The sequence below is a fragment of the Tripterygium wilfordii genome, chromosome 15 (genome assembly GCF_013401445.1).
Source record: "Tripterygium wilfordii isolate XIE 37 chromosome 15, ASM1340144v1, whole genome shotgun sequence".
Lineage (NCBI taxonomy): Eukaryota > Viridiplantae > Streptophyta > Magnoliopsida > Celastrales > Celastraceae > Tripterygium > Tripterygium wilfordii.
The window spans coordinates 75524-90634 of record NC_052246.1 but is presented as its reverse complement, the minus strand read 5'-3'; the positions used below and the strand labels follow the sequence as shown (position 1 = coordinate 90634).

General features: G+C 35.8%; 1 protein-coding gene across 1 annotated transcript; it reads right to left on the bottom strand.

The window, feature by feature from the left end:
• Positions 1–11122: 11122 nt before the first annotated feature.
• LOC119980061 (transcription factor BEE 3-like) lies at positions 11123–12712 on the bottom strand. The gene is given in 7 exon segments (XM_038822717.1): positions 11123–11402; positions 11521–11598; positions 11690–11758; positions 11870–11935; positions 12100–12222; positions 12333–12674; positions 12677–12712. Coding segments are annotated over 7 exon segments (813 nt in total). The 3' UTR covers positions 11123–11303.
• Between the last annotated feature and the right edge of the window lie 2399 nt (positions 12713–15111).

The following is a 15111-nucleotide window of genomic DNA, read 5'->3' as shown; positions in this document are numbered from 1 at the left end:
TTTCAATTGTAAATTATCATTTGGTCATGTGGTACGTTGGGACGGCACCACACAAAAAGGCTTTTTTGGGCGAAGCAGCACGGAGCTGCTTTCTCCAAAAACGCGAACCACGGAACGCGATTTCATTTAAAGAAACACGGAGTTCGGCGTCAAATTTCTTTGGTTTTTTACTAGTTTGTCCTAATAAAGTTTTCATAATTACATTTTTTTACCCCTTTCAGTACTAACCTTATCCCTTTTTACATGGAGTCTCGATCTTCGGTGGTAGTATTACAATAATTAAAATTTTAATTTTTTTAATTGTAACCGTGGCATTAATTTTTTAAAAGTTTAACAATATTTAATTAAATAATAGTTGAACAATATTAATATAAAATATATATTAGTGTTATAAACTAAATTAATAATTTATTTTTAAGAAAATAAATCATCATATAACAAATATTAATTTTCATAAATTAGGTTCACAAAATCATTTATTATAATATATAATTAAAATTAAACAAATTTCATAATTTATTATCTCACTTCACCTCACCGTAGTTTTATTCATCCAAACGTTAAACTGCACATCAACTCACCTCACCACAGTTTAGTTTTATTCATCCAAACGTTAAACTGCACATCAACTCACCTCACCACAGTTTTTTTTTGTGACAAGCCAAACGCTTTTTGTCAATATAACTCACCTCACAGCACCACAATTTTTTATCTCACAGCACCTCACCTCACAGCACTAAAATGCAAAGCACTCCCAAACAGACCCCTTATTTACCCCTTAACGCGCCGCCGCTGCCTAGTCGAAAATTCCCACGTAGAACCAGGCGTTCTGATTCCTACTCCACACTTGACACGTCACCACAAATCACACTTTTCCTCCTCAGTCAAATGACCAACATTGGCTACGTGGCGCTTGATCATTGGTGGTGTGTAAACTTGCATGGTTCTGTTTGGTCCTGAATTTATCCACCTTCCTCCATATATATAAGACACAAATAATCCCTAGCTCTTTCTTTCATTTCAATTTAAAACCCGATCATCCCTGTAGGTGCCAAAAATGGTGTGGCCCTACAGGGTCATATAACGACAAATTTGGTTGGGCTATCTGGCACCATGAATTTAACCATCACAGTTAAGCCCGACCTAAAGCCCACCTCGAGGCCCATATATAACTTTTACATCACTGTTAAGTACTGTAGCAGTCCTCTGACATTATGTGAGATAACATCTGACACTTGTTGCAGGAGTCTTATGGTCTGTTTACTTTACTATGTTTACAGTAACTTTCCCTTAACAAAATAGAACTATGTTTCAAGACATCTCTACTGTATTGGCGACCGTGTTGAGGCGCCAACATAGTAATGGTGCTGGCTCGTACGAGCGCCGCTTCATGAACTACTTTTCCCGTAGAGCAGTTTTTGTCAATCTAGTTTACGGTCGATATTTATGGATGTGACAGGCTCATATCCTTAGGTATGACATTCTTTCATATAAATATATATTCATTAATTAGCACCTACAATTCTACTCATACTACTATCAACACCTGTTTTCATCATTTCATATTGTTACTTTATTATTCTACTTATCAACCCTGACACAACCAAGATAATAAACTTTTCATACATCTCCTTCATACAAATTGGTCCAATAAGACAAGTGGAATGTACGCACAATTCCCGAGGTTGATATTCATTCTTCTATAAATACCCCCTTCCTTCCATATGCGGGGGATCGAGCATTTTTCAACTCAGAGAATACAAAAACAGTATCTACCAACCCTTCATAAGATACACTCAGACAAAACACTTAAACCATAGTTGGTCTTCCATCTTCGATAAACACTAACTTGATCGTCGGAGCCTCCACGATCGGCACCACCCAAACCGGTTAAGGAGCTTGCACGATTGTTCTTGTTCGGTTAAGGAGCTTGCACGATTGTTCTTGTTGTGACATCTGCAGGATTCAAAGTTGCAGACGGACCCCACAGAAGTAAAAGTTGACTTTTCAACGATAGTAACAATTTGCCCCTACAATCCCCACCCAACAATAATTATTTTTTTTAGGTTATTATAATTATTTTTATCATAAAAACCAAAATTGAAATACATACATACATAAATATATAAAATGAGACCTTCACATTTACAGGAGTTGCGTGCAAAGATCAGAGACATACAAATGGTGGTGGTTTGTGTCCGCCGTTGAAAATCCACAAAGACTCCCACATGGTGAAGAAAACATCTCCATCCGACCTCTTTATCCTCCTCCTCCGCCGCCTCGTCTCCTTCTGGCTCCGCCTCAAAGCCGCCGCAGCTCCACCCGGTGATCATCTACACACATTCTCCGAAAGTGATCCACACTCACCCTAAAGACTTCATGGCGCTAGTCCAAAAACTAACCGGCCTCTCTCTCCACGAAGACGACAATGCTGCCACACCTCCTCCAAAGGCGGAGCAGCCCAAGAATAATAATGTCGATTCTAGATTTGCACCGAAGTATAAAATACGTATAAAGTAGAAAGCTTTAAGAAAATGAAGACACAAAATTTACGTGGTTCGACAACTTGCATATGTCCACGGAGTCTGATCTTTTATTAGAGTAGAGTGTCCAATAACCGCTTACAAATGTGGGAACGATATGTATTTATAGGCCTTGAGGGTTTGTCAATTGATGCAGTTATGTCAGTTCCTAAGACAATTTAAACCTCCTTTGGTTATTCTCTTGTTGTAACTGCTCTTGTCTAATTGTAACCGTCGGATAACTGATCTGTTTTGGAACTGCTTCAGGATAAAGCTCTTTTGTCTGGGAGCTGCCAATATCATGTAACCGTACTGACATATATACGGAGTGTAGTAATTTGCTCCACAAATAATAACAATAATAATAATGATAATGAGTCGTCTTCGGTTATAAGATGATGAGAATAATATATGCGGTGGATCATCAGATCATGGAAACTCCTCTTCTTGTTTCGTTCCTCCGCCTCGGCCTCCGCCAATGATTTTTGATGGTTCGAATTCTAATTACATGAATATTCCATTGTTTGCATCCAATTCTTCTTCAACGGATTTCTTGTGTGGGAATAATCAGCAGGGTGGATCATTTTATAGCTTCACGGATTCATTGTTTTTTGGTAGTCCCAATTCTAATATGAGGACCAGGACCTCCAATGCAAGCTTGGAAGGTATTGATGAGTTCAACGAATATTAGACATATATCTTCGTCTTCTTTTTTTCATTCACTATTTCTGATTACTCTTTTTTGTTTTGTTCATTAGATTCGTTTTTTGATCAAGTTTTGATGCCAATAAAAGGAATCATTTTTATTCCTCTTTTGAGGGATTTAATTCTTGTGTATGTTTATTCCATATATAAATAATATTCCAAAGCTTTTCTTGTTTCTGTTTGGTCTAGTCTTGATGCCAATAAAATTATTTTAGCCCAATTAGAGATCCCTTTTCTTGTTATTTTCCTGGAAAGCTAATGTTGGTGTAACTGAAAGAGATACATAAGGATCGGGAGTTGTGATATTAAGGATAGAAGTTGATAATTAATGATTATCATCTCGATCTCATTTCGAATCTGATGAAATGATTCACACAAATTTTAAGAGTAGTTAATTGATAACTAAACACTGAAAATCCAGCTGCTTCTTTTGATGATTTCACAAAACGTCATCAGTTTGTTCCTTACAAATTAGTCAACGTTTTTTGGCTTCAAAGATGATTTGATTTCAGAATTTCAGTATCCCCTTATCAGCAATAAAAGCTTCTCTGTTTTTCCTTGATTTCCTCTATTGGCCGACTCTCAACGGGGCCAAGCCATTGTCATTTTCAATTACTCCAATGTTACTGAACATTCATATTCTCATATTCACATACTATGTTGTATGTTCATAAAGAGAGACATTGTCGAAATTAAGGCTTGAAGACATCCGGTTTGTTAAAATACCAGATGGATCAGATCATATCAGGTATCAACCTTCACTTTTGACAAAAAATTATTGAAATTTACACCATACAAGCTTGCCCTTTGGTTCAAGGAAATCTTGCTACCAACGCCCAAGTATCAAATCCTTCAATCTGTAACCTTCAATGTGGGGGAAGAAAAACTGACCTGATGTGCTTAAATTGTACGCATGGCCACCAAAATCTTATCTTTCTCCAACATTTTAAGAAACCCACCATATAAAATCGTCAGATTAAGATTCCATGACAAAACCCATTTCACTATATTGCGAAATTCAGGAGCTTTCGTGAACTGCAAAGGCAGAGAAGATAATTGTCTTAAGAAGCAGCAGAAGCCCAAGATTCTGTCGTGATTTGTGGTTTAACGAAAAGTTAAGGCAAGAGACAGCATCGGCGGCTCCTCCTTCCTTGGATTGGATACGAGAGAGAGACATCACTCGAGTCCTGACCTGAACAAGCTTTGGATCTCTTCAGCATCGCCAGTTGATTTGGATTTGGATTTGGATTTGGATTTGGATTTGGGTTAGGTTCTGCGGCATTATGGTGCACTTGACAAAAGTTATGATAGTTGACAGGCTTTTCAGGCCCAGCCCATCCAAATCATCCAATTCGGTTAAGGTAAACTTTAGTCACACCCCTACATTTATTAAAGGCACCCCTTATTAAGTGAATTTCATAAAATTCTAAATTATTATAAACACATCGAAAGTACAGCAAATCTATAACATTTTCAAAATACACCGCAAAAGAAAACACGGGGTAAAGGGAAAATCAAACATCTCAATTCAAATTGAACTTGTCAAAACACATAAGGGATTTACAATTAACAACTCTATACATCAAAATCATCCAAGAATAAGTGAATATACAAGTATTCAACATGTTATCAATATTTGACACCTCATTGAGCAACAACACCTGTGAATTCTACAACAAGAACAACAACAAAACCAAACATCCAAACAAAGATAATTAAGCCTAATAAATACCTTCTAAGCACAAGCACAAGCCACGGAACATTGATCTGTAACGCACCCACTGATGCAGCGCGGCGTGGTGGAAAGAACGCTTACTTGGACCTGTTGATTCGACACACGAATACCAGGAACAAGTCTACTTAAATCTGTTGATTCGACACACGAATACCAGATTTAAGGCTTCAATACTTTGTTGATTCGAATGAATACCAAAGAATTGGAAAAAGACCATTGTCTCTTAATTTTTATTCATCTCAAAAAACCCCCTTCCTCAATAAGTGTTACAACCTTAAATAGTAAACTAAACGAAATCCTAATCAAACCCTAAACAATTCTAACAGGAAACAAATACTTAAAAAGATACTAGACTCCTAAAAAATAATACTAATTGATTTACAAACAATTGATTTCCTAAAATACCAAAATAAAATATTTATCAGAAATATTTCCATCTGCATCATTCTCCCTTTGTTGGAGAAAACTCGACCTCGAGTTTTGAAGACTCGTAATAGAAAATCGTTTGATTTCTTGATCACCATCCTTGTACCCAATATACGAAACCACTTTGAACTCTGGAATAAGTTTGGAAACAACATCAACAACAAGTTCTCTCCATGTGGTTTTACAATTATTTCTGGAATAACAAAATCAACGAATTCAACAGGCACCAAAAGATTATCGGGATTTAATACTTGAATGATGTCCAATTTATCCTCTATTAATTCTTCTTTAATATCTTCTTGTACCAAAAAATCTGATTCATCTGGATAAACGTCAAAAATTGGCTCACCTTGTTCATCCACGAACTCCAAAAAGGGCTTGGATAAACTTATCACTTCTTGTTCCTCTTCATTAAAGATTGGCGTTGATGGTGCATCCAATCCTTCCTCAAGCTCCAAATAATTATCATAGACTGGTAATCCTATATCCCACCGTCTTGGATCATGATTTTTGATTTGTCTCCTTTCTCTTGCACCATCGTCCCCAAAAAGGGTTAGAGAAGACTTCGTCAGATTCGGCCTCGTCTGCCTTCTGCAGATTCGGTGATGAGTTTGTTGGTGTAGATGCAACGCAGCCTCTAACCGTTGCGCAAATAACTCCAACTTTCTCATAAATCGACCTTCCAACTGTTCGACTCGTTGAACTAAATATGCATCATCCCTTGCATACACCTTCTCCAAAGTTGCTTGATTTGCGGCAACTTTTCTCCTTGGCGGCATGACTAGGAACGTGCAAAGCTCCGATACCAACTGATGCAGCGCGGTGTGGTGAAAAGAACACGTACTTGGACCTGTTGATTCGACACACGAATGCCAGGAACAAGTCTACTTAAATCTGTTGATTCAACACATGAATACCAGATTTAAGGCTTCAAAACTTTGTTTATTCTAGTGAATACCAAAGAATTGGAAAAGACTAGCCGTCTCTTAATTTTATTCAATCAAAAACTCAAAACTGAAATTCCTCAATAGGGTTACAACCTTAAATAGTAAACTAAACCAAACTCTAGACACTTCTAATAGGAAACAAATACTTAAAAAGATATTAAACTCCTAGAAAAATAATACTAATTGATTTACAAACAATTGATTTCCTAAAATACCAAAATAAAATATTTAAGAGAACTATCACAATCTCAATCTGCATCACCCACCGAGAACACTGGATCTAAGCAACGGAACTTTGATCTGGTACGCATCCACCGAGGACAACTTATTGGAGGCAATCGCGAGGAGTTTGACTCACACGCGGCGGTCCTTCATGTACTGGTAGAAGATTCCGATGATTAGATAAACGAGGAGTGTGAGGATGACATAACTCGAAGATCAAATCATGAAAGATGGATGAGTAGTAATCCAAGGCCTCACGGTACCTCTTGGTGCTCCAAACGTCACGGAGAGGGACTACTCAACTCGGACGCACAGGTAGGAGCTATAGATCGACAAACCAAAGCTGTGAAAACCCAACCAATTGTATAAAGAGAATACTTCAAAAAAACTGAAAAAAATTGGAAAAATGGTTGAAGTGTCCAGACACTTCGAACAGATTTACACACCTAGAGCAGCTATGTGCAATCTGTCTCAGTTTGTTCACAAAGTGTCCGAACACTCCTTGAGTTGTCCGGACACCTCGAGCAATTTTTGAGCAGTTTTACACTTTGTCTCATTTTCTTCACAAAGTGTCCGAACACCCTTTAGAGCCGTCCGAACACTTATCGGAAAATTGGGTTTTAAAAACACGTTTAACAATTTCTAGGTTCATTTCTCCCTCATTTGACAGAGAGATAGCCGAGAGAGAGAGAACCAGAGAGAGAAGAAGGATTTTGGTGTGAATCAAGGAGAAAGGAGCTTGAATTGAAGCCTTAGGACTTTCTAAAGCTTGGATTGCAAGGTCTACACAAGATTGAGGTAAGATTTTCATGGGTTTTGAAACTAGGGTTTATGGGTTTGGTTTGATTTCGTGAAATTGGAGGTTTTTGGGGTAAAAGCTTGTTGATTAACCAAAGTTTATACATATTGTTGTTAGATTTGAGTTTGGTTTGAGATTGGATGTTGGCTAAGAAGTGATTAAGCAAGGGTTTGACGAATTGGCTAAGGTTAGTGCCTTATTGTGAATTCGTGTGTTGAAATTGATATTGTTGGAAGGGAAATGAGTTGTAAATGTTATGAATTAGGTTATTTGAACTTGGAGGATTGGTTCTAGAGTTGTGGTGAGGTTTTGCTCAAACGATGTAGGGATTTTCTTAACCTTCAATCTCAAAACACTACTGGCTACCGAATCGTGTTAAATTCATACGTTTCCGCCTCTTTGTTCAAGGGGAAACAAACCTTGGTTTGTGTGCTATTGTGAACTCAATTTAATATATGGTGTGTTTGATGTTGGATGCATTACCCTTGGACACTCGATCATCTATCGAGTAGTCGATGCTCTTGATCATATGTTTTAATGAATTTGCGTGCAATAAATTTAGTTGCATAACATTAATGTGTGAATTTGCATTTGTTGCATGGTGGAAGTAGTGGATTGGATTTTGGTATGTATGTCAACGTGTATTAGTGGTTCCGATTCTTTGGCTCTAGTGACACGGTTTATGGTACTTGTATGAACATGCACTAATGATTCCGGTTAATTGGCTCTAGCGACATGGCTCGGTTAGATGTATGGATTGCATTTGTTTGACGACATGACATATTGTTGCATTGCATTAGTTCTTTATAATATTCCGGCCTTATTCCTTATTTTAGACTCCTATTCGATATCCCCACTGGGCCTCCTACTCATTGTTTTATTTTTCCCCTCCTCAGGTGATATAGGTACTAGCGCTAGTGCTCCGACTATTGATCAACAGGGAGGCGCGTGATGTGGATGGCCTGGACTAGTGTTGGTTTGTTTTTATTATTTTTGTGTAGGGTTTATGTTGTGGTGTTTGATTAGTCTTTGGCTTAGTTGTGTATTGGGATACATACGAGCACTTATTGTTATGGATGAACGATGATTTTGGATGGTTTGGCCGGAGGCCTTAGTATATACTTGCGTATTGGTTTGATGATGGATATGGCCTGAGGCCCTGATTGATTGGCTTTGTTGTATGGGGATTAGTTGGTTTTATTGATATATTTATTACAGGGGGCATTCTTCGATATACAGGGAGGTGCTGTCGGATTTTTGGTATATATATATATATATATATATATATATATATATATATATATATATATATATATATTTGCTGGATAAAAATTGTGAGTTAGTGGATTTGAGTCCCTGTTTTAGGTGGTGACACGTGGGTGCACACACGTATTGCTAGTAAGTCACGTTCCTATGATGGGGCGTGACAAAAGCTTTTGGGTATGTGGTGTTATGAGCGGGTTCCTAAAACAACCCATGGTCATTAAGTCGGGGTGTCTTTAATAAATTTAGGGGTGTGACTAAAGTTTACCTTCGACTAAACATCAAGTTATGGGTTTTCCACTGATAAAGACCCAAGACAGAGCCATTAGCAACATATGCAGCCAGGTTGGATTTGTTGAGGCCCAAAAGAAAAGCAGTACTCTTTTTTCTTTTGCGACGCTCTTTTTTGAGTGTGTTCTTTTTCATTGCAAAATTACAATAACAAATTCATTCCACATCACATAGTATTGATTTTCAAAATGATATATGTCCATAATTTTTCCATTCATAAACTTACATAATCTAGGTGACAAATAAAAAAAACATGCCACATAGATTAAAAAAAAAAACAAACTTTATTAAAAAAGTCACATAGACATGCCACATGTTTATGTAAATTTATGGATATTTATTTTATGGATGTGTAATGCTTCCTTTTTTCGTGGGCCTAATGATATCTTTCCTTACTTTACAGTAATTTTAACCCTTTTAATGGGCCTGCGAAAGCCTCATGGGCTGGCTACAGATTACCTGTTGCTGGATACGGCCCTGAACCCATTACAAACATTTCATTTCAGATTTCCATTCTCTCTAAAGAGCTTAGCGTTGGTCATTTGAGAAAATAATTTGGACGAGTCAAACAAGGAAGAAGATAATATGGGTTGAGGTTGTAATGAAATGGCCCAGTAAGTAGGAAACTTGTTAAGTAATGGACACCAGTGGGCCCAACCCAAAAAAGGAAAAGAAAGCTATCCCCCGAAGATTTGGCAGCTCCCATTCCCTGGTTAAATTCCAAGTACGGGACCCTACGTGAGCTGCCTTGGCTCATGGATACCATTGAAGATGCCTTTTGGCTCAACCTATAACTTAATTAAGATAGTTTTATTAAAACCATTTTTTTGCCACCTAATCAAGTGAGAGTGGATGATTCTACATGCTACATGATTGCCTTTTAGAGTTCATTAATGTAGCAAGACCTTAATAATATGACGTGTATACATGCATGCATAGGAGCTAGAGACATAATGGTGCAACCAAAAAAATGATTATTGACCACCTTCCTCCACTTTGCAAAGCTTGATGGTGAATCCACTCTTTCACTTGGGATCCTTGACCTTGCCCATGTTAGTCACTTTTTTGTCTCCCCAACTTTCACCTAATATGTGACCCTCAATCTAAATTGGGAAGATATGACAAAACCCATTTGATTAAAAATGGGACCCAATTTGGTTTTGCTTCATCTCCTTTGTTCATGCATGATTCAAGAGACAATCAAAGGGCTTTGGTCTAAAGGGAGTCAAAGGGAAGAAGGGAAAAAAAAAAAGAAGAAGAGTTTTAAGAGGTTCAAAAGTTGTTATCATTTTGTGATGTAGGAGACAAGCACACTGCCCATCCCTCTTTTGGGCATGTCATGGCCCATTTAAGCTGTCTTCTTCTCTTCTCACATTTTGTTGGATGCAATACATCTGCCTTCATCCCTTTAATGCAATCCCAAAAACCAAATAAAAAAAATTAAAATCCAAAAACCTTTCTACTCCAATCATTCAAGTCATGAATTGGCAGCATCCATTAGATTTCTTGTATAAACCTATTATGTGGGATCCATACACTTTTGTCCATGTGGATTTCACAAAGTGACTTGTCATTGAAAATTTTGTTGCTTCTAAAATTCACAATCATATTGTACGAAAAATTAATCTTTAAAGATAAAAAAGAAACCCAAATATGACTCCTCTATATATAACAATTCCCTACACATCATATAGAGTTTTGTGCCTGTGGAATTGAGAAGTGACTTTGTCATTGAAAATTAATTTTTTGTTGCTCCTTGAATCTACAGTAATATGAAGACACTTTGGTTTCATGGGACACATCTTGGATTTCATAGACAAATAAGATTTCTCTACAAGTTGCTTCAAATTATTTATTTGTTATTGGGCCGACAAGACATGGAACTACCAGTTGATGATCAATAATAAAAGTAGATTGGTATTCTTAAGTTCTTATCCATTACAGCTGCAGTTTTATGTCTCATGATATGCTATCTACATCAGAACTACTGTTAATAATTAAAGGTTTGTTTATGAAATATCTATTAATGGTAAATTAGCTTTATGTATATTTGATCATAATGGGATATTCTGTTTAATGTATCCAATTAGTCTTGCTGCTCATAAATCACCATGGAAATCAATCTCAATTTAATCAACACCCACAAACAAAACTTGACCATCACAATATATAATAAACTACTTGAATTCATTATTCATGTCTCTAAATTCATATCATTTTTGTCCATATTTGAATTGGTTTTTCTTCTGGTTATGCAAGTTATACATTTCCACTTGTGCTGTATATATATATATAACATGTTTGATATATTAAAAATTTTAAAAAAGGAAAATTAAACAGAACATATTCATGTGTTGTGTGGCATTAATTAGTAGTAGAATCCAAAATTGAAGTCAATGGGGCTTTGTTGTTGTTGTGTGGAAGCTCCCAACTCCTGAATTTCCTTCTCTCATCAATCTTTGCATTTGTTTTGCTTCATATGCTTTTGCTCTCTGCCACAATGTATAACAAGTACTCCAACATCAATAACTAACCATCTACTAATAATAATAAAATAAACAAATTAATAACCAAAGAAATAGAGGACTTATATATATATATATAAAGCACCTGCATTGTCTCGATTGCATCTGTTTCTGAATTGAAGTCATAGAATGTGCTTGCTGCTGTAAGCTTCATTGAAAGAAACTGGATCCATCAACAAAATCCCCCCAAAAAATCATGTTAGACTACAAATTTGATGAATTTGAATTTCTAGTGGTTTCAACTAATTAATTACCTCAACTTGATTTTGCAAGGACTGAACATAATTGATTATCTCATCCAACATTACTGCCATTCCCATGGTCTGCATACAATCAAAAGACATATTAATTTTTATCACCAAAAATATTTCCATGCTATAATTTTATATATTTTTTAAATAATTTGATTGAAAAAGAAAAGGAAGAACTTTTACCTTATAGCATCCTGGGACTATGTTCTGCAAGCATCTTAATCTTTCATTGATTTTTCCTCTTCTAACCTGATAATACATCAATTCTGCTATTCATCAACAACCCCTATTGAATTAAGATCACTAATATGTTTCTTTTTAATGTCCAATCAAATGAACATAATTGAATGAACCAATAGCACAAAAGTACTTCAATAATAATGACGATAATAACACATGATTTTATATATTACCCTTTCTGCTAAACTGTGGCTATCAGTGGCTTGGCCTCTTCTGGCTCTAACATGAACCACTTCTTTTGCTTTCTCTTCCTCTTCATCATCGTTGCTTTTCACTCTCTTTCCTCTTCTTGAACTCTGTATTTCACACACACACACACACACATATATATATATATTTCAATAAAATCAAAACTATAGATATAAAACAAGACGCGTATATATATTGAGGGATTATATATGCCTACATTTTTCCTGATAATCCCACTATGAGAAACTGGAGGAGAAGAGTTGCAAGTGCTGCTTTTTGATACATCAATTGCTTTTCTCTTCTTGCCTTCATGTAATAAGCAATACTGATCATTTGGACCGGTCTGCGACATGGGGATCACGGAATTCTGATTGTTTTGACGGAAAATACAGGGGAAATTTTTCTCCAAGTTTCCTGGAAAATCAGGTTGTTGTTGGTGGCCTAAGAAGTTGTCGTTTGTGAAATTAGGCATGTAACCAAAGTGGGAATTGTCAATGAAACTCTGAAATTGGTTTATTGGTTCAATGTTTGGATCAATTTGATCCAAGAAAGGAAAAGAGGGTTTGAAGCTCTGATATCTGCATTGAAATCAGCCATGGGAGAGTTGTTGATGATCAGACACAATTATGGAATTGGCTTTGTGGATATTGAGAGAGGGGGTCGTTCTGGTCTGTCTTCTTCTGTATGTGATCATTTATATATAGTGTAGAATGAAAAGTGAGTTTGGAGGACACGTGGCAGCTTGAGATTCCTTGACCATGTTCCCTAGTGGGACCCAACTTCAGGGGATGCAGCCAATAATAAAATTGGGCCCATAATAAGGTAATGGTGGCAACCCACACGGGTGATTTCATCTGTGTAAAACTAAAACCTTGTCTGATTTGTCTGGATGTTCTTCTTTTTTTTTTCTTTTTTTTTTTTCTGATCATAAGGTTCGACTGAAACCTTATATTCTTCTTATAATACAAGAATCAATGAAGTAGTGATGTGGGTTTAATTATTGGGTTCATATATGATTCATGATCATGCAATTAAGCAATTAATGATCTATTGTGGATTAAGGAACTTTGGGGTCCATATATACTTATATAAAGGCAATAAATTGATATTCATCATCATGAGCTAGCACCACAAAATCTTGTCAGATAGATACCATACAACAAAAACATGTTAAAGATAATATTGCTGCAATGTATGCATTTGGACATAAAATGTGCCTGTCCACCATCTGAATCATTTTCATTTAGTATAGGAGCTAGTACTTAGTTTAAGCTGAATTGGACCAAATTTATCAATCGATCTGTATCTCACAAACTCCATCCTAGCTTTATAAGTCGCCGCACTAATTATTTATCTCTCTTCTATTGTGGATTAATCACCTACACTTGCTACAGTTACAATTTGAAAACTCAAAGTAGCTAGGGAAGTCACATTTCAATTCAACCATATGTAGACACAAAATTCATGAGCTAACTAGCTAGGGATTTGGGGTGCTTGAGTTGGGTGGTTTAACTATTGAACACCGATCAATTTTAACGTTAAACTCACACGACGACTTTTGATCAATTCTCTTCCCTATTTTTCACATGTTGTTAGATAATTAGGAAAATACCAAGGTCTTGGGTTCAAAATTCCAGTTTGAGATAGCTAGACATAGGAGAGTGAATAGGGTTTGTGTGCATAAATAATATCTCTAAAAAGTTTGTACCAAATAAAGTAGAAATTCAGTTGTTGATAGGAAGAGAAGAGAGTGGTGTTGCTAAGTATTTCATTACTGTGCATGTGCAATGTGTGTTTGGCATATGTAAATGCATTTAATTTAGCATGAGCGTTTATATAGTTTATGTATGAAGGGTCACGAGAGTATAAGGAAGATGGATTTGTGTAAAATAACTAAAAGATTTCCTTCATACATTGAATTGAAGCCCTAACTCGATCTCTTAGATTTGGTTTGACATTTTTACAAATTTGGGAAGATTTGGAGTCCTCATTTGATCGTTAATCCTTCACCATAACCAGGAAAACTCTTGTTCAAATTGATATCTTCTATCTACAAATAAGCAAGTAATTAACTAACCCTAAGTAGGGTTTGACAATCAGCACGAGACCTAACTCATGGTGCATGATATATCTTGTTGTTTTATGGTGAAGAAGCCAAGCCTATATATGCTTTAAAAGTTAATACTTGGTGAGAACATCAAAAAGGGTCAAACTAATCCTTTCTCTTTCTTCATGAAGTATATATTGGCGAAGGATATGCTTGATTAATAATTGCTTAATTAAAAGCAGACAAACAAAAAAAAATGGTCCAGGCCCATTCAAAGCCCAAACATGAAATGTGTCCATTAATAAAGATATAAAGAAGGGTTATGGAGCCCAAGGTTAAAAGGGTGCCGTGCCGTCGATGTAGTATATGATTGGGAAGTCAAAATTCCACGCCAACCCATCTCACCATCGAAAACAAATCAAATAAAGACAAGCTTCTGTTAAGAAAGAAAAAGAAGGGTCCTTCAAACTTGAGTTGAAACCAAGGAGAAAAAGAGAGGAAGAAATCCACTTTGAAGCTTATGTCCACACTCCCCTTGTGTTAATAATTGCAAACCAAACCATGTAAGATTATGGCTCCGTTGGTAGAGCGATTGACTTGATTTTCAACGCTAACTTTTAAACTGTGAAAAAAAACTGAGTTTAAAGTTGTGAAATAAGTTGTGAGGTGTTTGATAGAGTTATTAACTATTGTTAGCTGTTAAATTGTCTAAAATATATTTTGTTTGTATTTTTAAAATTTTAATTATTTTATTTCAATATAATATAAACTATTATAATTATTAATATGAATATTAAATTTATTTAATTATAAATATTTATGATTATAAATATATTTTTGGAATAATTTATTATTAATTATTTTATGTCATTAGTTTATAAATTATAATAGTAGAACTAATATTATAATTAACACAAAAATGACTTAAATATAATTTTGGGACAATTTA